Source organism: Neofelis nebulosa, chromosome 3, assembly GCF_028018385.1.
Source record: "Neofelis nebulosa isolate mNeoNeb1 chromosome 3, mNeoNeb1.pri, whole genome shotgun sequence".
In the NCBI taxonomy this organism is placed as follows: Eukaryota; Metazoa; Chordata; class Mammalia; order Carnivora; family Felidae; genus Neofelis; species Neofelis nebulosa.
In genome coordinates, this window is record NC_080784.1 from 167339580 (window position 1) to 167367176 (window position 27597).

The 27597-nt window shown below is 37.8% G+C and overlaps 1 protein-coding gene across 1 annotated transcript in view; it reads right to left on the reverse strand.

Annotated features, from left to right (window-relative positions):
- GABRB1 (gamma-aminobutyric acid type A receptor subunit beta1) overlaps positions 1–27597 on the reverse strand; it is a 254012-nt gene that overhangs the window by 12835 nt on the left and 213580 nt on the right. The window contains exons 3-5 of the mRNA XM_058722690.1: positions 20355–20492; positions 20094–20246; positions 16137–16381 (exon numbers count right to left, since the gene is read on the reverse strand). Coding sequence (XP_058578673.1) covers positions 16137–16381; positions 20094–20246; positions 20355–20492 — 536 coding nt within the window. The remainder of the gene's footprint in view (positions 1–16136; positions 16382–20093; positions 20247–20354; positions 20493–27597) is intronic.

Below are 27597 nucleotides of genomic sequence, written 5' to 3' on the forward strand. Positions count from 1 at the left end.
GATTTACCTTGAGAGGACATGCTCATTCATACAAAGGAGTTTGAAACACTTCCAAGGGCAGTACAGGCAGCTGTGTTTAACTCCAGTGTTATTAACACAAGTGCCTGAGTTACAGTAAGTGGTCTATAAATGCTTTCAAATGAAATTAATCTCAGTAAACACTTTTGAGTGTCAAAGGTATAGGTAAGGAGACAAAAAAAATGGGTAACAAAGACAGAGTAAAGCGTAGGAGGAGGCAAAGACAGACAAGGAAGGAAAAAAGAAGGAAAGGTGCAGAGAGTGGTGGGGTGTGAGGCTGGTACATCACAGATGAGAGAACTAAGATTTATTGAGTGTCCACCCAAAGCCTAGCATTATGGTAGCTGCTTTGTATACCTTGTTTATCACTTGCAACAGGAAACTGCCTCAAGTTTACTCCACTACGAGAGCTGAGATTACAACCTGTGTCTTGTCTGTTTCAAAGCTTATGTGCTTTTTACTGAGAAAGGACCGCTTCACAGTCCTTGGCCTTCACCACATCCCGCAGTGAACTTAATGATGCATTTGATAGCTTTAAGCTCAGAGGTAGTTGGAGAGAGAGAGAGAGAGAGAGAGAGAGACTCAATCTGGCTTCTCCCTCCACTCCCATCAATCATTTCTTTCTGTAAAGTATTTGGCTCTAGCCTAATTGAGCTACCTATTATGCCCTCACTGGCACCTTTACTGGCTTATTTATTCGGGGAGTTATTATTAATTTTGTTGTTGTTAAAAACTACTCTTTATTGAATCCTACTACATAATTTATCTCACTTATTTCTTATAACAACCCTGTGGAATATATAATATTATTCTAGTTCAACAGATAGGGAAATAGAGACCCAGAGAGCTTAATGGCCTGCAATTAAACAAGGAATAAGTGCCTAATATGGGATTAAAATGCAGGACATTCTTTGTCTCAAATATATAATTTTCCCTCCTGTTTGCGTGTTAATCAATGTATTTTCTTTAAGGCTCAATTTAATCCTAATCCTTGTGTGTACCTGTGTACCTTCCCTGATTATAGTAACTTCAAAAACCAACTTCCTCTCCCTCTCTCAGGAAAGCATTGTTGAGTACTTACTCTGTGCCAGGCACAGTGCAAGGTGTCAGGTGTGTGTGTGTGTGTGTGTGTGTGTGTGTGCGTGTGTGTATGTCTATGGATGAAAAGTCATGCATATGAAAGTTTACATTATGAAAGAGGATGGTGGGGTTGAAGTGACATGGAACAAAGTGCTGAATCCATTAGAAAAGGGACTAGAACCTTAGAAGATAATCATGGTGTCCATAATTCTGTTAGGTACTATGGTGTTTCAGTCAAGAGTATCATAAAACATGGATTTTGTCCTTGAGATAATAATCTCCTTTGAGGGGTGCCTGGGTGGTTCAGTCAGTTAAGCATCTGACTCTTGATTTTGGCTCAGGTCATGATCTCACAGTTTCGTGAGTTTGAGCCCTGCGTCCGACCCTGTGCTGACAGGATGGAGCCTGCTTGGGATTCTCCCTCTCTTTCTGTCCCTCCCCCACTTGTACTTTCTCTCTCTCAAAATAAATAAACTTAAAAAAAAGTCTCCTGAGAGATACAAGAGTATCTTGTAATACAAGATAAAATATACAAGAGTAAGTTATACGAGAGTAAGATATAATTTTGGGAGTGATAAATGGTACAGTATAGACCATGATTAGGGGTTCATAAAAGTCTGAAGGTCAAGGAAGGCTTCATGAAGGAGATGCAACTTATACTAGGCCTTAAAGACAGAACAAAGAATTGAGAGGTGAAAACTGTATTCTCATCCTGGGTTATTAAATCCATTTCTTCATCTATAAATAAAAGGTTTTCACTAGGTAATCTCAAGGGTTTGCTTCTGATTTTTCGCAGTCTTTGATTACAAATAATATTCCAGGCAGAAGACACAGCATACTAAAAACCAAACCAAACAAAAAAAACTTGTAAAATTGAATCACTTCTTCTGTACTGTATGCATCATTAAGTTCCATTATTATGAAATCTCCCTAAGTAAACAAGTTGCTAGAATTTAGAATCTGCCAGTGAAACATAGAGATGCTCCTCATTAAACAGAGGTCATGCAAAACTACATTTTATTAAGATATTTTGGTTAACTTTGGTACAGATTCTAATGCACCTATAAATTGCATGATGCTTATTTACTAGTTTGTTCAAATCCCTCAAAATATTTTGTCATTGGGCTAGAAATCAGAGCTGTAAGTGATTTGACATATAAAGTAATGAATCTGGTTCTATAACTACTCATGAAAGCTGACTGCATTACTGTATAGTTGAATCAACATTACTGTGTCCCTTATTAGGAAAATTTAAGAGGTTTCATATAACGCTTATGACCTATCTCCAGTCTTTCTCCTACACAGTCTAGAACTTATCCTAAAAGCCAGTGTTACAAACTGTGTGTGTGTGTGTGTGTGTGTGTGTGTGTGTGTGTGTGTGATGGGTGCTTGTGCATTTCTCCTGAAGTGCATTTTCATTCCCTACCTTTTAAGCTTTTTGCTTCTCGGTAAAGTGATTATGTGGTCAGAGTACCACTGGTGACACCAGCAGGTTTCTGGTTGGCTCTGGCCTAACCCCTGTCCTTTGGAGAAGAGTGGCTTTCATTTTACCTCAACAGTATAAAAACACTCAAGGTATCTTTATATCCACAGCTAACACAGCTTTCCAAAAATAATGTCCAGGGGGAAAGTGGTCTTTTCACATCCTCAGAAACAATAAGGAGCCATGTCATAGATCACCTCATAGATAACCATTTGCAATGGTTAAATGCTGCCTAGTTAATAAGAGATCAGATCAACATCTGCATTGGGCATGGTCTAAGCATCAAGGATTTTTAAACCTTGAAACAGAAGGAAGTGAGGCAAATGAAAATGTCATTACAGTGGATTTCCAGGGCATATACAGACAGATTTCCTAAAGCATTCATTGCTAATGTTGAAATAGCTGTTCGTTTGGATAATCACTCCTCATGCCTCATGATGCCATAAAGGAAGAGACTTTCCACTCCAGTCCCTGGGAAAGAAACTAAGGGGTCAATACTTCCAGCTTATTTTCCCTTTCTCCTCTCCCACTGCTCCCCACTGGGCATATTTGGGAGAAGGAGGCAGGCATACTTGGCTCCTTGTCTTCTGAATATTGTTCTCCTTCTGATCTGCTTGCAGAGAAGGTACAGTCCAGTTAGGGATGTGCATGTTGAACTTGCTTCATTGGTGAGTAAGGCCTGTAATTGTTAGGTGGTTCCAGTGATTGGGGAGATAAACCTAATAGTGGGGTGAATTACTGCATTATATTAACTATATATTCCTCAGACCAACATCACTGATTTTTTTTAAGTTTAGATCTATCATTAAGCCTAAACTTAGAGCAAATGAATAAAGTCATAATTAAGACTTCAGGAGGACCGAGGTGCCTGGGTGGCTCAGTCAGTTGAGTGTCTGGCTTCAGCTCAGGTCATGATTGTAACTTAGAAATTCTGCCTGAACTTCCAGCCTGCCCTGCAGATTTCACACACAAGTGTATGAGCTAAGTCCTTAAAATAAATTTCTTTTTATATGTATATTGATTCTGTTCTGTTCCTATTGGTTCTGTTTCTCTGGAGAACTCTGGCTGATAGAAAGGGTATGACAAAAATCATGAGAGTCGTTTTTAAATGACTCAAGTCCGGAACACATTGATGTGATGGCTGTATTTCTTCCCTCAATAGAACCCTGAGCAAATGTACAAATTCATATTCTAGCTTGGGGCTAGCCCTTCTCCCACCCCTTCCAACTCACTCCCTCTCTCCTCTCATTCCCAACATACGCAAACAGTGCCGTAGGCTGTGAAAAATGTTGCCACTCACTGAATCGAACTGTTCTGGATATTTTCAATATGTAAATAGAGCAGAACTCATTGCAGTGTAATTGGAATAAAATATAATCTTGTTTCCAGTGGCAGTTTTAAAGCCCTGTTGAGAAATACCTTCCGGGCTCAATCTACTTTGCAAACAGGAAGTTATTTCCTTCTTGCTAGCTAATTCAATTGGATTCACATTTACTGAGTGGTTCTGAAGTACAGCGCAGGAAGCCAAGTGAAGTGGTGCTCGCCACATAAGGAGCTGCCTTCCAGAAGCCTACAGTCTATTTAACTGAATTTGTCCAGTGCGAATGGCTGCCTTCACCTGTAGGGAGCAGAGAGCCACATAGCCACATGTCACGTCTGCCCATCCTGCTCCTAGAATGTACCACATCCGGGCTGTTGCTGTCAGTCATTAGCTTTCACCAGGGCTGTGCTGAACGCCAATTCTCTAGGTCTCAAATTCCTGAAACCTTTTGGTTTGGGGGGGGGGGGGGTGTGTGGGGGTGGAAATAGGAGGCTTTGCTGGAGGTGATTTGCATGTCTCTTTGCAAACTTCCTGACAACTTGTTTCAAGACGCTATAGAAGGTTGAGTACAAACCTACATAAATCTAAACAAATCCACACTCTGTTATTTAAGAAATAGAAATGGAAGAATGACAAATGAAACAACTGGCAATTTTCCAGCGTGTTACTCAGGTAGATAAATTTATCCTGGACCCCTTTCTTTGCCTTCTTTCTCCCATACATTGGTATGAGCAGATCCTAATGGCTTTACTTTTGAATAAATCTTGATTCTGACCAGCTTTTCCCCACCATCATGTCTTGCTGCATAATTGGTCTTCCTCTTTCCAGGAAGGAACTCTGTGGTCTTTTCTCTACATAGCAGCTGGAGTGACGCTTAAAAAATGTAAAACAGACCAATGTCTCCTCTGTTTAAATCAAATGACTTCCTAAGACATAGAATAAAATCCAGATTTCTCATCCAAATCCACAGAGTACCATGTGATTTAGCTCCTGCAGGGACCTCTGCCTTCACTCTGCCCCTTGAGCTCTCTGCTCCAGCCACACTTGTCATTTGTTGACTGTCTCCCCTGATGCTCCTAAGTCCTCAGGACATTGTCAACTGCTGTTCCTCTGTCTTGGAATGATCTTGCTCAGATTGTTACCTGACTAGCTCCTCACCATTTTCTTCACCATAATTATCATCATCTGCCATTATAGCGTATATTTATTTACACACTTGTTTTATTTTATTATTATTATTTTTAATGTTTATTTTTGAGAGAGAGACAGAGAGAGCACAAATGGCAGAGGAGCAGAGAGAGGGACACAGAATCCAAAGCAGGCTCCAGGTTCTGAGCTGTCAGCACAGAGCCCCACGCGGGGCTGGAACCCAGGAACCATGAGATCATGACCTGAGCTGAAGTCAGACACAATTGGCTGAGCCACCCAGGTGCCCTTATTTACATATTTGTTAATTATTCAACTGAAATGTAAGCTCCAGGAGCACAGCTGCTCTGATGTTACTGTGTTTTTCATCACTGTATATCCCCCTTGCTCTTCCAGAAAAGAGACTGATACTCCTAAGGAGGGGCTGAGTAAATGTCTATAGAATGAGGAACTCTGAAACTCTGACTTGGAGTCATCTCTCTAAGCTCTGTTTGAGTTTCAATGGCTAAGGGACACATAAGTGGCTAGACTCTCTAGAGTGGTGATCCTCAGACATTATTGTGCATCTGAATCTATTGGGAAGCTTGTTAAAAATACAGGTTTGAGCTCATTTCATACTAGATTCAGGTCTTCCCAGTCTGCATTTTACACAAGCATTCCAAGGGTCCTAGCTGATTTTGGTGTACCTAAAATGCACAAAGTGGTTAGCTTATTTCAGAGAGCTAAGAATTAATTACAAATATGCACTGTTCAAGCCTGAGATACGTGACATGAAGGTTAGGGAGTAATTTCTTAAGTTGATGTTAGTGGGAATTTATTGAGCTTTGAACAGAGAATGATAGAAACAAGAAACCAGAAACTATCTTATGCATAGGAGCATTTTATACATAGACTTAGGTAGACCCAATATGTGAGATGAGTGCTTTTTACAATTAAATATAAAATGCATTATAACCAGCAAATTCACTGAATTCTAAATGATGCAAATAAGGGTCAGTTTTCAGATTCATCTTCAGTGAATCCCCTTAAAAAGTCATCCAAAAACTCTTCAGTAATGTTTTGCTCTTCAGGAAAATAAAAAAGTGATTTTGGTCAAAGTAACCATTACTCTTTGGATGTTTGAAAAGGAGGTATTCAAAGTGTATGATGTCGGGGCACTTGGGTGGCCGAGTCGGTTAAGCATCTGACTCTTGATTTCTGCTCAGGTCATGGTCTCAGGCTCCATGATGGACATGGAGGCTGCTTAAGGTTCTCTCTCCCTCTGCCCCTCTCCTAAGGTAATCAACAAAGCACTTCTACACTTTCTTCCTCCCCACTGGAGAATATCATGAAGTAACGGCAGAGTAGAGTTATCAATCACTTTAGATTCTAACATAGAGATTTCAGGAGAAGGAATTGCTGAGAAAAGAAAAGTATCAACACCGTTTGAAAGCAGTCTAGGGGCATCTGGGTGGCTCAGTTGGTTAAGCGTCTGACTCTTGATTGTGGCTCAGGTCATGATCTCACAGTTTGTGAGATCGAGCCTGGCATCAGACTCTGCTCTGACAGCACAGAGCCTGCTTGGGATTCTCTCTCTGCCTCTCTCTCTGCCCTTTCCCTGCTCATGCTCTCTCTCTCAAAAAAAAAAAAAAAAAAAAAAACTTAAAAGAAAGCAATCTATTAATAGCACACATCTATTATTACCATCGACTGTCCCTAATCAAAATATATGTCCTTCATTAGGAAAGATTTATTATATATATATATATATATATATATATATATATATATGTTTTAAATTTGGACAGGTACCAAACAGTTTTCACTGTAGGAGAGGCTTAAAAAAAAAAAAAAAAAAAAAAAAAAAAAGAGGCTTAAATATTTTATTTTTGTAACAATAGAAATATAATAGAAAAAAAGTTTCCAATTATACATGAATTTAAAGAGCATTCTGCTTGGTTTTGTAATTAATTCATTAGTTCACTTATTGTTTTAAAAGTCATTTAAGTGCCTGATTTGTGCCGGGCTCTTTGGCAGGCATTGGAAAACCCAAAGTGGAAGATAAAGTGTTTGCATTCAAGTCCTACTCTGTTTTTCTTTACAGTGTATATTATTGCCTGGCATTATATGTGTGTTTGTGGGTGTCATTTTGATTGTGTGTGATGTATTTATATGTATAATGTTCATCTTTCTCTCCCATCCAAATGAAAGGTTTTTTTCTTTTTATTCATTGCTGACTATACCTAGTGCATAAAGAGTAATTTCATAGTATACCCTCATTAAATATTTGTTAAAGTTAAATATTAAATATTAAACAAAATTTGTTTATGTTTATTCATTTTTGAAAGACAGAGAGAGACAGAGCACAAGCAGGGGTGGGGCGGAGAGAGGGCGGGGGCGGACACAGAATCTGAAGCAGGCTCCAGGCTCTGAGCTGTCAGCACAGAGCCCGACGCGGGGCTTGAACTCACAAACCACGAGATCATGACCTCAGCCAAAGTCGGATGCTCAACCGACTGAGCCACCCAGGTGCCCCAATATTAAATATTTTTAAGTGACTTTTATTTTTTGAGAGAGAGAAAGAGAGAGTGCAAGTAAGGGAGGGGCAGAGGAAGAGGAAGAGAGAGAATCTTAAGCAGACTCCATGCTCAGCATGGGGCCTGACACTGGGCTCAATCTTACAACTGTGAGATCATGACCTGAGCCAAAATCAAGAATTGGACACTTAACTGACTGAGCCACCCAGGCACCCCTTAAATATTTTTTAAGTTTAAAAAAAAAAAAAAAACGGTAAGCATAGTGTGCAATGGAGAGCTCTAGGAGATGCACCTGATGAGTGAGGGCAGACATCAGGCAAGAGGTGAATTTTGGGGAACAAGCCAAGCTAAGTTAGCAAAGAGCGAAACGATGGCAAATTTGGGAAAACTGTGAGTTGAACTTCTAGAGCAAAGTGTGTGTCGGTGAAGGGGAGAGGGAGGAGGAATGAGGCAGAAGAGGAAAGCAGCATGAGATCACAGTGGGTGCTGGATGTAGCATTAAAGATTCTTTTAGGCAGAGTCTAGGGTGAGTTTTGGTGGATGCCTATTGGTTTGGCCTGTCTGATTCCATTCCGCCTTCTTCTGATAACATTACCTGACTTTCCTTGGTGCGCGTGGTACAAGTGGACCTCCTTGCATCTTTAAGGCTCCAGGGACAGGCATGTGATGCAGACCTGTGCATTTATTGTTTCCCAACTTCCTAGTCAGAGAGATTGATTTCTGCGTGAGAATATGACTCAAGCTGATCGAGAAGACTCAATCCTAAGACTTTTTTTGTTGTAACTGTTGGTGATAAGGAAGTACTTTTGGGTTAAGGTTGCAGAGCTTGGAACATATAAACTTCGGCGTTTTGGAACACCATGAAGGAAGGGTTTAATGAACGTAAAGCCATTATAAAGGAAAGCAGAGTTAACAGATGAGGAGAGATGCTTTCTGATGACAATGTTTAAATATATGGATATAGCCACATAGGAAATTAGAACCACTCATGGACCTTCTAGTTGTGTGTGCCAAAATATATCCCCCACCTTTTTCTTAAGCCTGTTAAGTGAATTTGATTTCTTCCTCATTTTCAAAAGAATCCTAGATGTTTGGGTATAGAAGGAAATGAGAGGGAGAGAGGGAAGGAGGGAGGAGGGAGGCAGAGAGAGAGGAAGAGAGAGAGAGAGGGAAAAAGAGCTGTTGAAGCATCTGGAGATTAGCTACATTAAGCCAAGACTAGAGAACAAAGCATGAACCAAGCCAGATTTGGGCACGGATTTAAGGGCTAAAGAAGTCCATGAATTGCTAACACAGGCTATCCATAGAAATCAAAGGTCCTGCCTGAATTTCTCCAGAATCTAAGATGCTAAGTCATAAAGGTTAAAATTTCATCAAAGGCTGAGAGAAGTGTCTTAGTGGGTCCGATGACAAGGCAGTGATGTGGGGTACGTCCTAGGCTCAAAGGCTAATGTAGGTATCCATCTGTTTCAAGCTAGTTTTAAGGAAAAGCTGTTGACTGTTAGGATGCCTGCTTTCCCATGCATTATGGATCCTGGAATTAATCACAGTACAGAGCTGATTTCCATTTAGCGAGTTGTCTGAAAGTGTAGATGTCTAAAAGTGTCTGAAAATGTAGATAACACACCACAGAGAATAGGAATGAGAGGAAAGAGGCCAGATTACAGCATCAATATCTGAATCTGAATGGAAATTCTATGTCTTAATTGTTGGGGTTACAAGGTGTCCCCCATGACTTCATGACTTCAAATCAGTACCTGACTATAGACTGCCCATGCGACCAATCCATCCTAGGTGGATCTATTTGCAAATGGGCAGGCATGTGGCCAACAGACACAACCACGTATATTCCAGGTTAGTGTAAAAGTGGCCCAGAAGTAGCATACTTACAGCCTACTAGTACTGCGAAATCTATCTTTCAAAACTCTAAATACCATCTCTAGTTTCAAATGATGCCTGAAGGGTACATGAGTCTACAGTCTTTATCACCTCAGAGGTTGAAACTCTCCTAATGTCTGGATTCAGCATCTGTACTCCTACAGAAAAGATGCTTCACTGCAGCTGGTGGTAATATAAATCAAGACAAAGCAAGCACTTCTAACTTCGGTACAAATGACCCTTGACATGACTGCCCAGCCAAGGCTATCAAGAGTAATGTGTAATAAATGAATGATGCCATGCTATACTCTAGGGTACCAAGGCAAATATTAGGGTCCCTCAAATGAAAATTGTCTGGGACCACAGCACATGTATCATTTGAATTCAACTGTTTACAAGGATCTAAAAGGAAAGCGGAGGACCACCCAAACTTTTATATGAAAGGAAAAAATCTGATATTATTTTCTATTTTTTAAATTTCACCAGGGGATAGCATTTTTAAGTACCACACAGGTTGCATTATTATCTTAACTGCTGGAGATGATACACTGAAAAGACAAAGTAATAATACACTTGCTTTGTTATTGAAGATTATATCTATCTGTTGTTATATGACACTGTGATTCGGAGAGAATAGCAGGGGTTGAGATAAATCATGCTTTAGAAAATATTAAAAATCAAAGTGATAGAAACAGTAAGAAAGTTTGGAGCAAAAACTGAAGTGGACTACAGTCTCTTTTTCTTACTTATTATGAATGTATATGAGTTTTATAAAACATGATGTAGCATTCAGGACCTTGGGTTATGGTAGCTAAGAACTCATCCTGAATGGAGAAGTCCTCTCTAAATTTATTCATTCGGCAAATACTTATTTGTTTTTTCCTCTGTTCTAGCCACTGATTAAAGAACAATAAACATAATAGACGAGGACCTTGATCCCAATCCTTGGGAAACTTATAGTTTAGTAGAGAGATAGACATTAAAAAATAATTACTTAAGTAAGCATATATTCACTATTGTGGTAAATCCTATGGTGGAAAAGCACAGAAAGCCATGAGAACAAATAACAATGGGACAAAATACAATCCACCATTGGGGGTGTCAGTTAAACCTTCTTTGAGGTAGTAACATTTATGATAAGAACCAATGTAATGGAAAAATTGAGAGATGGCCAATATTAACTTTAATTTCACTAACCCTTTCTTATGTTTTATAAAATCTGATGCTGATTCATCTAATGCATTTTTCTTTTTTTTAAATATATAAGCAATTTTTATTCAAAAGGATATATGTAATATATAATGGATATTCTTTCATCTATCTGAAAGGGGGGGGGCAGGGGATCTGATTTATGCATTGCTTTGCTAAGGATGCAGTAATCTAAATAGAAAAATTGAAGTGTATGTAATCTTTTTAAAAAATTAATTTATTTAAATTGAAGTTAGTCAACATACATCATAGTATTGGCTTCAGGAGTAGAACCCAGTGATGCATCACTTACATATAATACTCAGTCTAATGAATTTTTCAATTCTATGATTTCCATTGGTTCTTTTTCAGTTTCAAGTCTTTTTTTGAAACTCCCCATCTCTACCTATATTAATCTGTTCCTACGGACATTATTTAAAAATTTTTCTTTTGAAATTATTGTAGATTCCTAGAAAGTTGCAAAGATAGCACAGAGAACTCTCATGTACCCTTCACCCAGTTTCTCCTATTGACATCTTACTTAACTACTGTACAATATCACCCAGGAAAGTGACATTGGTATAAAGTATGTGTAGTTCTATGTAGTTTTATTACATGTGATGATTCACATAACCACCACTGCAAACTACAGAATTATTCCACCACTAGTGCTACCTTGTGCTACCCCTTTCTAATTAATCACACTCAATCCCTCCACCCATCACTGACTCCTGGTAACCACTGGTCTGTTCTTTAATCTTTATAATTTTATTATTTCAGGTATATTATATAACTGGGATCAGACAATGTATAATCTTTTTTTTTTTTAATTTTTTTTTCAACGTTTTTAATTTATTTTTGGGACAGAGAGAGACAGAGCATGAACGGGGGAGGGACAGAGAGAGAGGGAGACACAGAATCGGAAACAGGCTCCAGGCTCCGAGCCATCAGCCCAGAGCCCGACGCGGGGCTCGAACCCACGGACCGCGAGATCGTGACCTGGCTGAAGTCGGACGCTTAACCGACTGCGCCACCCAGGCGCCCCTGTATAATCTTTTAAGATGGACTTTTTTCCCATTCATCATAATGCCTTGAGATCCATTCAAGTTGTTGGATGTATCAATAGTTCATTACTTTTTATTGGGCTGGTATTCCATGGTATGAACCTACCATGGTTTGTTTCACCATTTGCCTATTACAGGATATTTCAGCTCCTTTTAGTTTTGGGCTATTTTCTACGAACTTCTACATATATTAATTACTGTTATTATTTTTAATTATTGTCCTTATCTTTTAAGCCAACATGTGAGACTTTTGCAGTTCTGTTTCTAGTTACTTTTCTCTTTTCTCTTTTTAAGTCTTTTGTCTTAAGTATGGGCATGTTTTCCTTCTTTTTCTCTCATGTCTAGTGATTTTTTATTATATAGTAGCTGTTGATGCTGCTCTGTAGAGACTTTGGATTCTGTTATTTCCCCTAACAAATGTTGGGTTTTGTTTTAATAGGCAGTTAAGGGGCACCTGGGAGGCTTAGTTGGTTGAGTGTCCCACTCTTGATTTCGACTTAGGTCGTGATCTCAGAGTGATTTGATCAAGCCCTGTTTTGGGCTCTGTGCTGACAGTGGAGCCTACTTAAGATTCTCTCTCTCTCTCTCTCTCTCTCTCTCTCTCTCTCTCTCTCTCTTCCTCTGTCCCTTTCCCTTGCTCTCTCTCTCTCTTTCCAAAATAAAAAAAAATTAATAATAATAAAAGGCAGTTAAATTACTAATAGGTCACCTAGAATGGGTAGTGAGTGGGTTTTATGTGTAGTTACGGTGAATCTATTTTAATTTTTCCCTTAACTCAAGGAGAATCCCTTATTTTTGTTCTTTTTTTTTTCAGTCTTTCAGCTGTTTCCCCCTTCCAGATTTCCTAGCATTTTATACTTTTGTAGTTCAGAGGTCAACCAAGGATATGTGGGAAGTTTGTATTCAGGTTTTTTTTTTTTTTAAGCTTTCTTTTTTAAAAAAGAAATGTATATTTTTGAGAGAGAGGAGAGAGACACACAGACAGAGACAGAGTATGAGCAGGATAGGGACAGAGAGAGAGGGTGACACAAAATCTGAAGCAGGCTCCAGGCTCTGAGCTGTCAGTATAGAGCCCGATGAATGGCTCAAACTCACAGATCGGGAGATCATGACCTGAGCTGAAGTCAGATGCTTAACTGACTGAGCCACCCAGGCGCCCCAAATTCAGATTTTGCATTTCTCTTGTGACTCACTTCTTTCTAGGATTTCTTGAAACTCTGGAAGTATCAAACTCCATGTTCTGACTCATCAGACTGATAAAACAGCAGGTTTTTTGGCTGAAGTTCTGCAGACTGGGGAGTGGCCTCGGGACAAAGCTATATAAATACTGATTTAAGAGAATGTCATTCCCTTCATTTGAGGGTTGATTCTCCTTTAGTTTTTGTTTGTTTTCAGTTAGTCTCATGTCTTCAAGCAGATTTAAAATTTTTTTTTTGCTCAGGAGGCACCTGAGTGGCTCAGTCGGTTGAGTGTCTGACTCTTGATTTTGGCTCAGGTCATGATCTCACAGAGATCAAGCCCCACCTTGGGCTCCATGCTGAGTGTGGAGGCAGCTTAAGATTCTTTCTCTCTCCCTCTGCCCCTTTCCCCTGCTCAAGCTGTCTCTCTCTCAAAAATATATATATATATTTTTTGCTCGGGGTTTATAATTTTTAATCCATAAGAGAGTTAGTCCAATATAAACTACTCTTTCATGTCTTAACATGATTTTTAAATTAATTTGGGCATGATTTTGTCTGTGTTTTTCTGAAAAGCATTTGTGAAGTTTCTAATCTAACTTTCCATGGATAAAAGCACATTTTTATCTTCTTTAAAAAAATCCCTGGATGAGCACTGGGTGTTGTGTGGAAACCAATTTGACAATAAATTTCATAAGAAAAAAAAAAAACCTGATAATTGAGGGATTTTTCTATCCTATCTACTGGAATTCAAATTTAAAACGTCAGTTCATCTGGCATAAAAAGTTCTTGATTTGAGATCCAGTGAAACCTTACTATGTTTGAGCCCAATGTTACTCAAACACAAAGATCAGTTAGATAGAAACATTTTACTTATTTATTAGTCACTAAGCCCTCTTGAGGGCAATATGTATTATACATCTAGATATGATGTGGCATACAAGGCTTTCATTTGGACTTTATTTGTCCCTTAGCATCTTAGAAAAATTCTCTGATATCCTGGGGTGGAATCAAGGTAAATGACCAAAGAGTGTGGTTAAAGTTTGTTTTATGATGTTTTTAAATTATCTGAATGCATTGATTTCAGTTTGCTGAAAGTGTGACCTTTCCATTTAATTACCTTTCTAGAGAACACTGCTTTTCTAGCCAATTCAGAGGCCCTATTTTCTCCTTTACCTTTCCAAATTCTACTTATTTTTGACATTCATCCAGTCCATGGCTTCAGATTTTCCTACCAGTGAACCTATGCCACTTTATTTATGTAGGGCTTTCCCTCATGATATATCCATTAATACACATTCCAAGCTATGCAGAGGCTTAGAAGGCAACTGAGATGAGAGTGGGAACAGAAAAGAGGTGGCCTTAAAATCTGCTAACGTACTTTTAAAGCTAGTAGGTCAGAATCAGCCTTTTCCTTTCAGAAACACTCCTCAAGGTAGGTGCTGTCCTGTTTCATTTTATAACCTAATCACCTCATCTGAATATAATCTTCTTTCCCACAAAGATCAGAAGATTATTCAGGGCAAGTATCATGCTTCCTCCTAGAATCCAGCATAATATTTCACATAAGAGTGAAAATTTCCTGGGGCACCTGGGTCGGTCAGTTCGTTAAGCTTCCAACTCTTGATTTCAGCTCAAGTCATGATCTCACGGTTCGTGAGATCGAGCCCTGCATCAGGCCAGAGATGACAGCATGGAGCCTGCTCGGGATTCTCTCCCTCTCTTTCTGCTGCTCCCTCACGCGTGCTCATCCTCTCTCTCTTTCTCTCTTTCTCTCTCTCAAAAAAAAATTAAACTTAAAAGAAGGAACTTTTAAAAAAAGAGTAAAATATTATTTGAATGAGTTACTTTGAATTTTGACCATTTGGCTGAATCTGTTTGGTATTTTGCTTATAATTTTCTAATTACCTGACAGTGTTTGGTTTTGATATCCCACCAAAGAGCATGAAGATACATACATTGAAGATTTATAGTTTGGCTTCTGCCTGATTCTCCAGCCACCTCTAATACTACATATTCTCCCTCACTTGCTATGGTCTTGCCACATTGGTGTCCTCTTAGTACTTTCATACCTCAAGCAATTCCTTCCTCTGAGCCACTGCACTGTCGTGTCCTCTGCCTCGAATGGGCATGGTGTGGTTAGTGCTTCTCATCACTTAGGTCTCAGATCAAATGGTCATGTCTCAGAGAGGTCTTCCTGATCTACCTTCCTTGTTCCCTTGAAGCTGATCCAAATCATTCTCTTACCCATCGCTCTGTTTTACTTTCTTCAGAACTTACTACAACCTGAAATTATCCTCTTAATCCATGCTTACATGTTTATGGTCTGTCTTCCCACATTAGAGTCTAAACTCTATGAGAGCCAGGAGTTTTGTCTCCTTCAGGGAAGTATCCCTAATGCTCAGAATGGTGGCTAAATGAGCGAATCTTTTGAGCTGTCACCCTGGGTGCCATCTTGAAAACAATTTATAGTGGATGCAGTATTTCAATGTTCACAATTTTAATTTGATTTCAGTGAAACATGGCATAGAAGTAGAGGCTAAAGAGATGTTCTTAAAGAATAAAGAAAGCACTAGTGAAAGCACAAGTCATAAGATCTACCAACGAAAAGCAAAAGAAAAATTGTGACAGTGTCTTACATCCAAGGGTAATAGCTAGCTAGCTATAATGCTAATGAGTACCTATCATGCTCCAGGTATTGTTACAAATATTAGACTTAAAAAAAAAAAACCTCATTTAGTCCCTATAACAACTCTATAAGTATACTATAATAACCTCCATGATGACATTGAGAACAGAGACTAGATGAGAAGTTGTGTAGGTTGATATGTCTGGGGTTATAAAGCCAGTAAATAGCAGAGCTGGGACTCAAACCCGAGCAGTTTAATTCCAGTCTGTGGTTGTAATTACTGGGCCATATCTTTTCATTTCCACCAAGTACAGAACTGATTTATTTTAGTTGTCTCATTCATTTATCAAGCAAATCTGGCATTATTCTTCTGCCTATAGTTTTACAACTATTTGGTTTAGAATAAAGAATAATGGATTTAGTGTTGAGTTTTAGGTCCAGGTATATTACTAATCTATGGTAACTTCACCCTAACTTCTTCAATCCCCAATTCTCAAATATGTAAAAGGGAGGCGTGTTTGAGCCATATTAAAGATAAACTAATATACTTTTTTTTCCCCCTGTTATGGGGGCCCTGAGCACCATGCTGCTGATACATTTTGGAAGAATATTGTAAGGAATATTTAATACGTTACCTGAACTTTATTCATCTCCAGTTTGTTCTTCTCATTGGCACTCTGGTCTTGTTTGCTAGCTCCCTTTTTCTGAGGGCCTTTTCCAAAGAAGATGTAATTTACAAAGGCATATTCCAGGAGAGCCAGGAACACAAACACAAAGCAACCCATCAGGTAAATATCAATCGCTTTGACATAAGGGATCTTCGGCAAAGTCTCCCTGAGGTGAGTGCTGATGGTTGTCATTGTCAGCACGGTGGTGATTCCTATGAAACAGAAAGACACATCTTAGCTGAATGCACTTGTTAAGCTGCCCTTGAAAGACTAAGACAGATGCTATTTCCTTATTGGTGTCCCAGAATGATGGCAGCAATGTGATAAACCACTAGGCAAAAGGAGCAGATATTTGGAAGGACAAAGCTTCAGACTCCCCATACAGGCCATGAACAAATCGTAAAACAGGATGTACTATTAATGGAGGGTTGGAAACCATTTTTTTAAAAATAATACACATAGAAGAAAGAAAAACAAATGGGCCTGCATATCAAAATCCCATTGATATGCTCACTGTTCCTACTAAATCTGTCCTTGTGACACTAATGCCCACAACAGCCACTACCAAACTGAAAGTTGGTAACCATCGTGAGGAGACCTACTTCATTCCATAAGTCTATAATATATACAAGGTCAGTATTACACGTTAAAATAGTAATGCATCGGGGCGCCTGGGTGGCGCAGTCGGTTAAGCGTCTGACTTCAGCCAGGTCACGATCTCGCGGTCCGTGAGTTCGAGCCCCGCGTCAGGCTCTGGGCTGATGGCTCGGAGCCTGGAGCCTGTTTCTGATTCTGTGTCTCCCTCTCTCTCTGCCCCTCCCCCGTTCATGCTCTGTCTCTCTCTGTCCCAAAAATAAATTAAAAAAAAACAAACAAAACATTGAAAAAAAAAATAAAATAGTAATGCATCATTCATAGTGAAACAACACTAAAAGAAGATATACGTAAGAAAGTTCGCGATTTGCATCAAACATTTGATTTATGTATTTTTTAAATAAAACCTTGTTGCTTTGATTTTTCAAATATTACCTCTGGTTCTTGATTCCAGAGCTTAGAATGAATTAGTTCCCTGGAGTCAAGAGAAGATTTCTTGAAAAATTCAACTTGGATTTGTTAAAGAAGGTTAAGACTGTAAACTCTTAAAAGGAAAATTATGTTTTGTCTATTTTGTTAAGCACAAGCTTTCTTAACCATATAATCTTTGCATGAGTGTAATAAATATTTGGTGTTGATGATGGCAATGATGAAATGTAATTGGGAAAAACAAAACTGAAGAGGAAATTGGAATCTTACGTAGATAATTTGTGCTATAATACTAATATTACACATTTATATAGCATATTACAGTTTTATTTTATTTTTTAAGTTTGTTTATTTATTTTTGAGAGAGAGAGAGAGACTGGGTTAGGGACAGAGAGAGAGAGAGAGACAGGGAGAGAGAAAGAATCCCAGGCAGGCTCCAACATGGGGCTTGATCTCATGAATAGTGAAATCATGACCTGAGCCAAAATCAAGAGTCCGATGCTTAACTGACTGAGCCACCCAGGTGCCCCAATATTACAGTTTAAACACAGTTATGAATTATCTTATATGACTACCATAACAGCTTGCTGAGTATGATAAGGCAGCTTTATGATTTCTGTTTTATAGATGCATAAACAGAAATTCTGAGATTAGTTATTTTCCATAGATCACCCAGCTAGGGGCAAAAAAGCAAGGAAGTGTTAAACAAAAGGCACTTAAAATGAAAACAGAAAGATGAGAAGATAAAACTTGAAACTTGATGACAGTCCTTAAAAATAAAGACAGGAAATGTTAAAATGGGTGTTAAAAACAAAGGACATCCGGCAAAGAGAATAGAAGGTAGAAACTGAAAAGGGGGAACAATAGTTTAGCACTCATTTGCCCATGAGATTATTCTGGATAAATTCCTTGATTTGACTATTCAACTTTAAGAGAACAGATAAAATAGGAAGTCGGAGTTAGCATATAAAAAGTTAAAATGGTTCAGATCAGTGATGAATTCAAAAGTGCTGCACTGATCTGAAATGCCATCATGAACTTATTTCTTTGAATAAAATTTTAAAGTTCACCCAATATAATTCTAGCTAATATCCTCAGCAGACATAAACAGTTCATTTACAAATCCACTAATTACTTTTTGGTTTCTACTCGTTGATTTAAATTTTTAAGCAAGAAGGGTTAGTAAACAAATGCCTTTTTTACTTAGTTAAGTTTTAAAATGTCACAGATTTTACATTTCAAAGAGAAGATTAAGTCAGCATTTTATGTGCTAACATCTTTAATCAAAATACCGTTAGCTTTGGGGATAGATGTGTAAGGAGAACCACAATTTATGACCTTGATAGTTGTATTCCCTGCTGTTGACATCATCCACTGTTTTTTCCTTAACCATAGTATACACATACTCATGTTCACATTCATATAATATATGCAGATTCATACCTATGATGTGATCCACTATTTGTTGCCTTTCCTTAGTTTTGGAATGTTCAAAGGTTGATAAGGGGCTACCAGCATTTGACTGTGAGCCATTAGAAATTAGTCATTAGAAATAAGTTATAGGGATGACAATTACTTTGAGTGTGAAGGGGATGCTGAACATCTAACCCAGTTGAGCAATCTCAAAAGAAGTGATGTGTATGTCAGCTTAGCTGGAAATGATGCTGTTACATATTTGGTGTGTGTGTGTGAGAGTGTGTGTGTGTGTGTGTGTGTGTGCGTGTGCACGCACACATGTGCACACATGTATGAGAATAAGCCCCAGAAAATGATAACTGAAAGGGGTCTAGGATCAAATAATGAGGCACACCCATACATGCTCAGATTCATCAAAAGGACCTTATATATTCTAACTTTCCAAGGAATCCTTTAAAGTCTCAAATATAGCCTTTCAGCTTGCTGCAATTACTCAACCATGGCAAGATTAATTTTGAATTTTGTTCCTCCAGGAAGGAAACCATTTTTATTCTGTGCTGATCACAGGTCATTAATATAGCTGATGAACGTCTGTGCCCTATTCAAGTGCGATGGGCTTCATTTAAGGAAAACTCAGATCGATACAACTTAACTTTAGTTAATGTTCGAAAAATACTATTTTTTAACAATTGACATATCTTGTTAACAGTCACAAGGTTTAGCTTTCTCCAAATCCATTTGAGAATAATGCATTGTATGAGAAAGAATGAAATAATGCCATTCACAGCAACGTAAATGGAACCAGAAGGTATTATGCTGAGTGAAATAAATCAGTCAGAGAAGGACAGGTATCATATGTTTCCACTCATATGTGGATCTTGAGAAACTCAACAGAAGACCATGGGGGGAAGGGAAAGGGAAAAATAATTACAAAGGGAGGGAGGCAAACCATAAAAGACTCTTAAGTACAGAGAACAAACTGAGGGTGGATGAGGGGTGGGGGAGAAGGGAAAATGGGTGATTAGCATTGAGGAGGGCACTTGCTGGGATGAGCACTGGGGGTTGTATGTAAGCCAATTTGACAATAAATTATATTACAAAAAAAAAATACAACATACAAAAAAAAAAAGAGAATAATGCATTGTAAATGTTCTTCACTGTAAAAAGCAGAGACCAAAGAGGAAATCATCACAAAGTTAGCAAAAATTAGTGTAATGAAAATTTAAAAATAGACTCTAAGAAGCACTAATATAGCTAGTATTAATTATGTTTCAAGATTATTTTGGTAAAATGCTAAGAAGATATTGCATTGTAAAACATTCATCCTGAAAATGCTTACCCTTTGATATTTTACTATAAGGACTCTTATGGTAATCTCATTCTTTGACTTGCTCTGAGAGAAAGCCATTGCTTATAATTTCTAACAATGGTTGGTTGGTTGAAGCTAAATCCTACCAGCTCTTTTCAGTGCTGGGAATGCCTTACCTAGTGCAACTCTGGCTGCAGATGCATCATAGTTGATCCAAAAAGACACCCAGGACAGAATTGTAATCAATGTGGAAGGCATGTAGGTTTGCAAAATGAAGTAGCCAATATTTCTCTTTAGACGAAAACTTAGTGACAGTCGTGGATATGCCCCTGAATTAAAAAAGAAAAACAGAAAAAAAAAATCAGATCTCCATTTGGTAGGAATCATCTTCTTTCTTTCACAGTGCCCCGAGTTCATTTGGAGGGAAATAACCTCACCAGTTGTGAACTCCACTTTCTTGGAGACCATCTTGTAGTCGACAATTGAAAACTGAGGAAGCTCAATTTTATTAACTCCAGTTACCGCTCCCTCTCCTCCATTCCAGTAAAACTCAATGTCATCAGTGGTATAGCCATCTGAAACCAAGAAATACAGCATGGTTAAATAGAGTTAGGTTGGTCTAGAAATTCATTTTGAAGAGTCTTGGAACTGGAGAGAAAATTCCCAGCAAGTGGTGGTAAGACAACAATGCTTTAAATAGGATGGCATATAGGTCTCATGATGAGCACTATTCTTGCATTGAGAAGGCGGATGCATCTGCTTTAGTGGACATAAACTCTGTGCTCATTCAGTGATGTCTGATATCACTGCTCCTTATTTAGTTTCTTTGCATCTACTAATGGGAATTCTTTGGTTAGATAAGGCGATAGCGGGATTCTAGTACCTGAACATAGATTTTTACTATGCATCCTTTAACAATAATACATAATAATAATTGAACACGTATTTGTTAAAAGGGATATGGAAAAGGTAAAATGGTGGAGTATAATGAAAAACCAAATTTGTACATACTGATTATATGATCAAGACATTTAAAAAAGAAATACACATTTATTTTAGAAAATAGGTAAACTTCTATTCATATGTACATATATATTTATTATTCATTTATTTTGGGGAAAGCCCAAGTGGAGCAGGGGCAGAGAGAGAGAGACAGAAGATCCGAAGGGGGCTCCATGCTGACAGGCTGACATCAGTGAGCCCTATGTGGGGCTCGAACCCATGAACTGTGAGATCATGACCTGAGCTGAAGTCGGATGCTCAACTGACTGAGCCACCCAGGTCCCCCTCATATATTTTTATTATATCTAATATACAGGTGAAAAATTAAGTACTATATGAATTTTTAAATTAAAAATTTAAATTGAAGTATAATTACATGTAACATTATATTAGTTTCAGGTATACAGCATAGTGATCAATAATTCTATACATTATGCTTGCTCCCTGTGATAAGTGTAAAGAACTTTATGAATTTTTGTTTAACGTTTATTTATTTTTGAGAGACAGAGAGAGAAAGAGAGACAGACCATGAGTGGGGGAGGGGCAGAGACAGAGGGAGACATAGAATCAAAAGCAGGCTCCAGGCTCTGAGCTGTCAACACAGAGTCCAATGTGGGGCTTGAACCCACAGACAGCGAGATCATGAGCTGAGCTGAAGTCAGATGCTTAACCAACTGAGCCACCCAGGTGCCCCCTATGAATTCTTGATAATACATTTATAGCTTAATATTCATGAGGGTGAGCTTTTGTTAATTTAAGAGTAATGTATAGAGGATTGTAGATTGCATTATTAGGGTCTACCCTGAAGTCTATTGTCTTCTCTTTTCTACTTCTGATTCCCCTTATCAGTGGTCTAGCTGGGTTATAGTCGCATAAAAAATTAACTTCTATAAAAACAATGTATGGGTATATTTAAAAATCTAAAAATCAGTTCGGGCATATAGAAGGCTATAGTTGTCTCTTTCTACCTGGTAGACATAAAGAAGATATTTCTGAGTTCATTTTCTCTTTATATTCATCTCAGATAAAAAAAACACACATCAAATCCTTTATTTCCATTAGAATTACTAAGGCTTGTGTTTCGAAGATAACCATATAATATAGTAGATATGATGCTGACCTACTTTTGATTAAAGCCAGTAATATTTTCCAAGAGATTAAAAAAAAGAATATATTTAAAATTTAGAAGAGTGCCAAGTCTTCAGTCAGGCTCACTGAAAACATACCAGTGCAAGGATGTAGGAAATTTTAATCTATTCTTTTTTTTTTTTTTTTTTTTGAGGGGAAATAAACCTGTCTCAATTTTATTGCTTTACACATTTCTAACTTATCTTCACAAAGAGCTCTTTTTTGAATTCTTATTCTTAAACTCATTGAACCCACAACCTTTTTATGTTTGTTACTTTTGCCCCTCTATAGAGGTTATTATTTACTGTGTGATAGGTTTCAATTTAGCTTATTTTATTTCTCTTTAAACCATTTCCTTCTAGGTCTAAGAACTTGCCTTTTCTTCAAAGGGTAATCTTCCATATTCAGTAACCCATTTTACAATGACTCAAGTGTAGCCATAGAAACAGAAGATATTTATTTTAGCTATGATCCCTGGTGTCCAAGAAGCTGTGAGACCCTCTTTACCTATTGGATTTAGAGTGATCTACATCTTCTTGGCTTATTGACTTACTGGCCTATTGGGGATTTATGATGTGTCCATGTAGGTTCAGCAGTTGTAACAAACGTACTACTCCGGTGGGGGATGTTGATAACGGAGGAGTCCATGTATGTGGAAGCTTGTGGCATATTGGAAATCTCTGTATCTTCCTCTCAATTTTGCTGTGAACATAAAACTGCTCTAAAAAAGTAAAATTCTTTAAAAAATAACTTCTAGGGGCACCTGGGTGGCTCAGTTGGTTGAGCGTCCAACCTGACTTCAGCTCAGGTCATGAACTCGTAGTCAGTGAGTTCCAGCCCTGTATTGAGCTCTGTGCTGACAGCTCGGAACCTGGAGCCTGCTTTGGATTTTGTGTCTCCCTCTCTCTCTGCCCCTCCTCCACTCACACTCTGTCTCTTTCTCTCAAAAACAAATAAACATTAAAAAAAGTTAAAAATAAAAAAATAACTTCTAAAAAAACTCCACAGAAACATATTCATGCATATACATATATAGATAAATGAATGAATGAATGAATGAGTGAATAAATAAATACATAAATAAATAAAATTTGATGGTAATTTCAGAGGATCATGGATCCCTGTGGAGCCTATTTATGGTTCTAGAATGAGAAAATGGCTAGTGGCACTATGATAGCTTAAATTCAACCTTGACGCTCTCCCCTCCATTTTCAATTCAGCTATGAACTATTTCAAAGGCCAGCATGAAGTACCATCTGGGGAATGTGAGGTCTTGGCTCTGTCTGGATCTAGGGGACAATTGTGTCGTGGGTTTTTTCCCCTACTCTGGGGAGTAGTGGCATGGAGTTCTTGAATGGGGATTGGGACAGTGAGATTGATGAAGAAAGCTGAATGCAGGGACTTTTTGGACCCGCTAAATAAAGGGCACGAACCCTTGGGTAACTGGAGGAATTGTTTTGAGCGATGGGAGAGTTGAAAAGGTAGGCTGCCTCAGAGACAGAGACTACCTCCTGGTCTACCAGCAGGAGAATGACATTTTACCAGGAACTCATTGTACTTTTCACCATAAAACATTGTTTCCATTTTCAGTGGTCTGGCAACTGGGTCCAAACCACAAGGTATATGTAAGAAAAAACAACAATGCTTATAAGAGAATCCAATAGTCCTAGAGAAGAAAAGCAAGCAGAACATCCAGAGTATATGGCCCCTTGTGAAAATAACTAATGGAGGAGGAAGACAATAGTTTGAACTCTTCAATTCCCATCCTTATTAAAAATATAGGAAAACCTAAAAAAAAAAAAAAAAAAAAATATATATATATATATATATATAGGAACACTTAAGTATATTTGATTAGATCACAGAAATCTTCCTTCTACTAAAACCCATAGATTTTTTTTTTTTTAATTTTTTTTTTCAACGTTTTTAATTTTTTTATTTTTGGGACAGAGAGAGAGAGACAGAGCATGAACGGGGGAGGGACAGAGAGAGAGGGAGACACAGAATCGGAAACAGGCTCCAGGCTCCGAGCCATCAGCCCAGACCCTGACGCGGGGCTCCAACTCACGGACCGCGAGATCGTGACCTGGCTGAAGTCGGATGCTTAACCGATTGCGCCACCCAGGCGCCCCCTACTAAGACCCATAGATTTTAATAAAAGATGTTTTAAATAAATTGAGATGGTCACTGGTGAGGCCAGATTAACATTTTAAAAGACAGCTTGAAAGAAATATCTCAAAAGAAAACAAAATTACAGAGATTTGGAAAGTATGAAGAAAACATAATGGCTTTGAAGGACTCATCTAGAAGATCTAATATATAAAAAAATAGTAGGCAGTCTTGAAAGAAGATGAACCATAATAAGCAAAAAGAAAACACAAGTTCTCTTGAGCTTAATAAATATTTTGCAAATTGCAAGGCTCATTATATTAGGTAATTGTAGTAGCATTCCTGAACTCCAAGAGTAAAAGGATAATCTTAGGATTTCCTAGACAGAAAGTATAAGGTATTTTCAAAGGAAAACATATTGGACTTCTTGTATGGAAAGGAAAAGCTTATGGAATAATATCCACAGAATATCTAGAGTATAGGCAAAAAGGACAGCAAATCTGAGACCCAAGGGTCCCATTCCCTGCCAAAATATTGCTTCTTTCCAGAGATGATATACAAAGCTACAAAGATTAGAGAACATATCACCCAGGGACCTATTTGAGGAAACTATTCTACAGAGAAGTCTAATCAAATAAATGAATCAGGATGGATAATTAACACATAAAAAGGGAAATCACCTTGGAAACAGGGGGCTTGTAAAGAATCATAAGACTACTTTGTTCAAATCTATGCAAACAAATTAGAAAATCTGAATGAAATGGATAATTTTTTCATAAGAAAAGCATTTGTCCAAATCAGGAGAGATAGGATATCAAACAGCTTGATTTCATTTCCTATAAACAAACACCCACGGGACTCAAATATTTAAGAACTTATAAGTCTATTACTAGTTAAACAGTTCCAAAGTAAAGGCTAAAATTGAACACTTCCAAATTATTTTCATTAAGTAAGTAGAACATATTAGTGAACAAAATACAGCAGTACACTAAATAATAAGGAATAACTAGTGGAGTTTATTCAGAGTGTGAATTGTTCAATATTAGAAAAATGTAGTAATATAATCTAATATATTAATAGATTTAAAGAGAAGGAAAGCATATGATTATTTACAGAGGTGCCAAAGGGGCATTTGACAAAATGTAATAGCCATTTAGTCTTTTGACAAAACAATACCCAATAAATATGAATAGATACTTCCTTACACAGCAAGATATAGCTGAGTCTCAAAGCCAGCATCATATTTATTGTGGAAACACTAAAACATTCCTACAAAGTTAACCAGGTAAAGGTGTTCACTACCATTGCTCTTATTTAACAGTGGTCTGGAAATACTAACCAATGAATTAGGCAAGGGAAAGAGAATTGAAGTATAAAGTTGTAAAGCTGCTGGTTAAGCTAATTTACAAATCATACAATTGCATACTCAGTGAACCCCAAACGGTGAACTTAATAACAATTAGAAATAATAGGATTAGACATGATAATGGGGTACAAAATTACTGTATAGAAATGGGTAGTTTCAGATGTAAAGACAACAATTTATAATATGTAATGGAAGAATATTTAAAAATAGATATAAAAATATATAGCAATAAACTGAAAAATATGTAAGACATATGCAGCATTGAAAACATTCTTGAAGGGCACAAAAGAAGCCTTAAATAAACAAAAAGGCGGGGTGCCTGGGTGGCGCAGTCGGTTAAGCGGCCGACTTCAGCTCAGGTCACGATCTCGCGGTCCGTGAGTTCGAGCCCCGCGTCAGGCTCTGGGCTGATGGCTCAGAGCCTGGAGCCTGTTTCCGATTCTGTGTCTCCCTCTCTCTCTGTCCCTCCCCCGTTCATGCTCTGTCTCTCTCTGTCCCAAAAATAAATAAACGTTGAAAAAAAAATAATTAAAAAAAAATAAACAAAAAGGCATCTCATGTTTTTGAGTAGAAAGACTCAACATCATAGGTTCATTTGTAATTTAACGTGAATACTACACCAATAGGTTTTTGTTTTGGAAACTGAACAAAATAATTCCAAAATGAAAATAAACAAATCAGAAGTTCTGAGAAAACTCCAAAAAATAAGAGAGATAAAGGATACCTATTTTTATTAGGTAGTAAAATGTACTAAAAATCTTCAATAATGACAAGTGTTGTTCTAATGCTGGTATAGACAGAGAGCTTAATGGGCCGCACTTGAAAATTCAGAACTAGAGCCAAAAGAACAGAGGAATTTAGTATATAATAGAATTGGCACCTGGAAAAATTGGGAAGAAGACAGTTTCATAAATTCTGTAGAAAAACTTGGGGAGCTACTGAAAAAAAATTTGTTTGGACCTATATGTCATTCCATGTATTATTATAAACGTCAAATTAATTGTAGTTTTATCTAGAAAATAAAACTATGTATGTACTAGAAGAAAACAAGGGAGAGTTCTTTTATAATTCTGGCATCAAGGAGACTTTTGTTGTTGTTGTTTATTTATTTATTTTGAGGGAATGAGAAAGTACAATGGGGGGGGGGGCATGCCTGGGTGGCTCAGTCAGTTAGCCTCTGACTTTTGCTCAGGTCATGATCTCGCAGTTTGTGAGTTCAAGCCCCACATCGGGATCTGTGCTGACAGCTCAGAGCCTGGAGGCTGCTTCAGATTCTGTGTCTCCCTCTCTCTGCTCCTCCCCTGCTCATGCTCTGTCTCTCTCTTTCTCAAAAATAAATAAACATTAAAAAAAAAAAAAAAAAAAAAAGATGAAGAAAGTACAAATGGGGAAGGGGCAGAGAGAAGGAGATACAGAACTCCAAGCAGGCTCTGCACTGTCAGCACAGAGCCTGATGCGTGACTCAAACTCATGAACTGGGAGATCATGACCTGAGCTGAGATCAGGGGTTGTACACTTAACTAACTGAGCTACGCCGGCGCCCCCTTGAGGAGCCTTTCTAACTGTAATACAAAAAGAAGAAGTCATTTAAAAAAATGACAGATTTGTGCATATTAAAAAAAAAAAAAGGTGTGGCATAACCCCATAAACAACATCAAAAACAAATAATAAACAAAAAATAATTATAGTGCATATTGCAGGTAATAACTACATTTCTTAATATATAGACTTTTCTACAAACAACAACAATAAAAGAAAATAACCAAAAACCTAATAACAAAATGGAAAAACGATATTCAAAAGAAGTTCATTAAAAAGGGAAAAATACCCAATTCAATCATAATAAAAGAGATACAAATTAAAATTAAGACTATATCAAAATACCTTTTTTTTTTTTTTTTTAAACCTGACAATCTGGTAAGAATCCACAAATTGATAACACAGTATGTTGCTGAGCATGTGGAGAAGCAGACACTGTTATGTGGTGCTGGTGTGAGTGTAGTTTGATGTAACCCATACAGGATGCAGTTTGGCTTTATCTAGCAAAAATACAAATGTATATATCCTTTGACTCA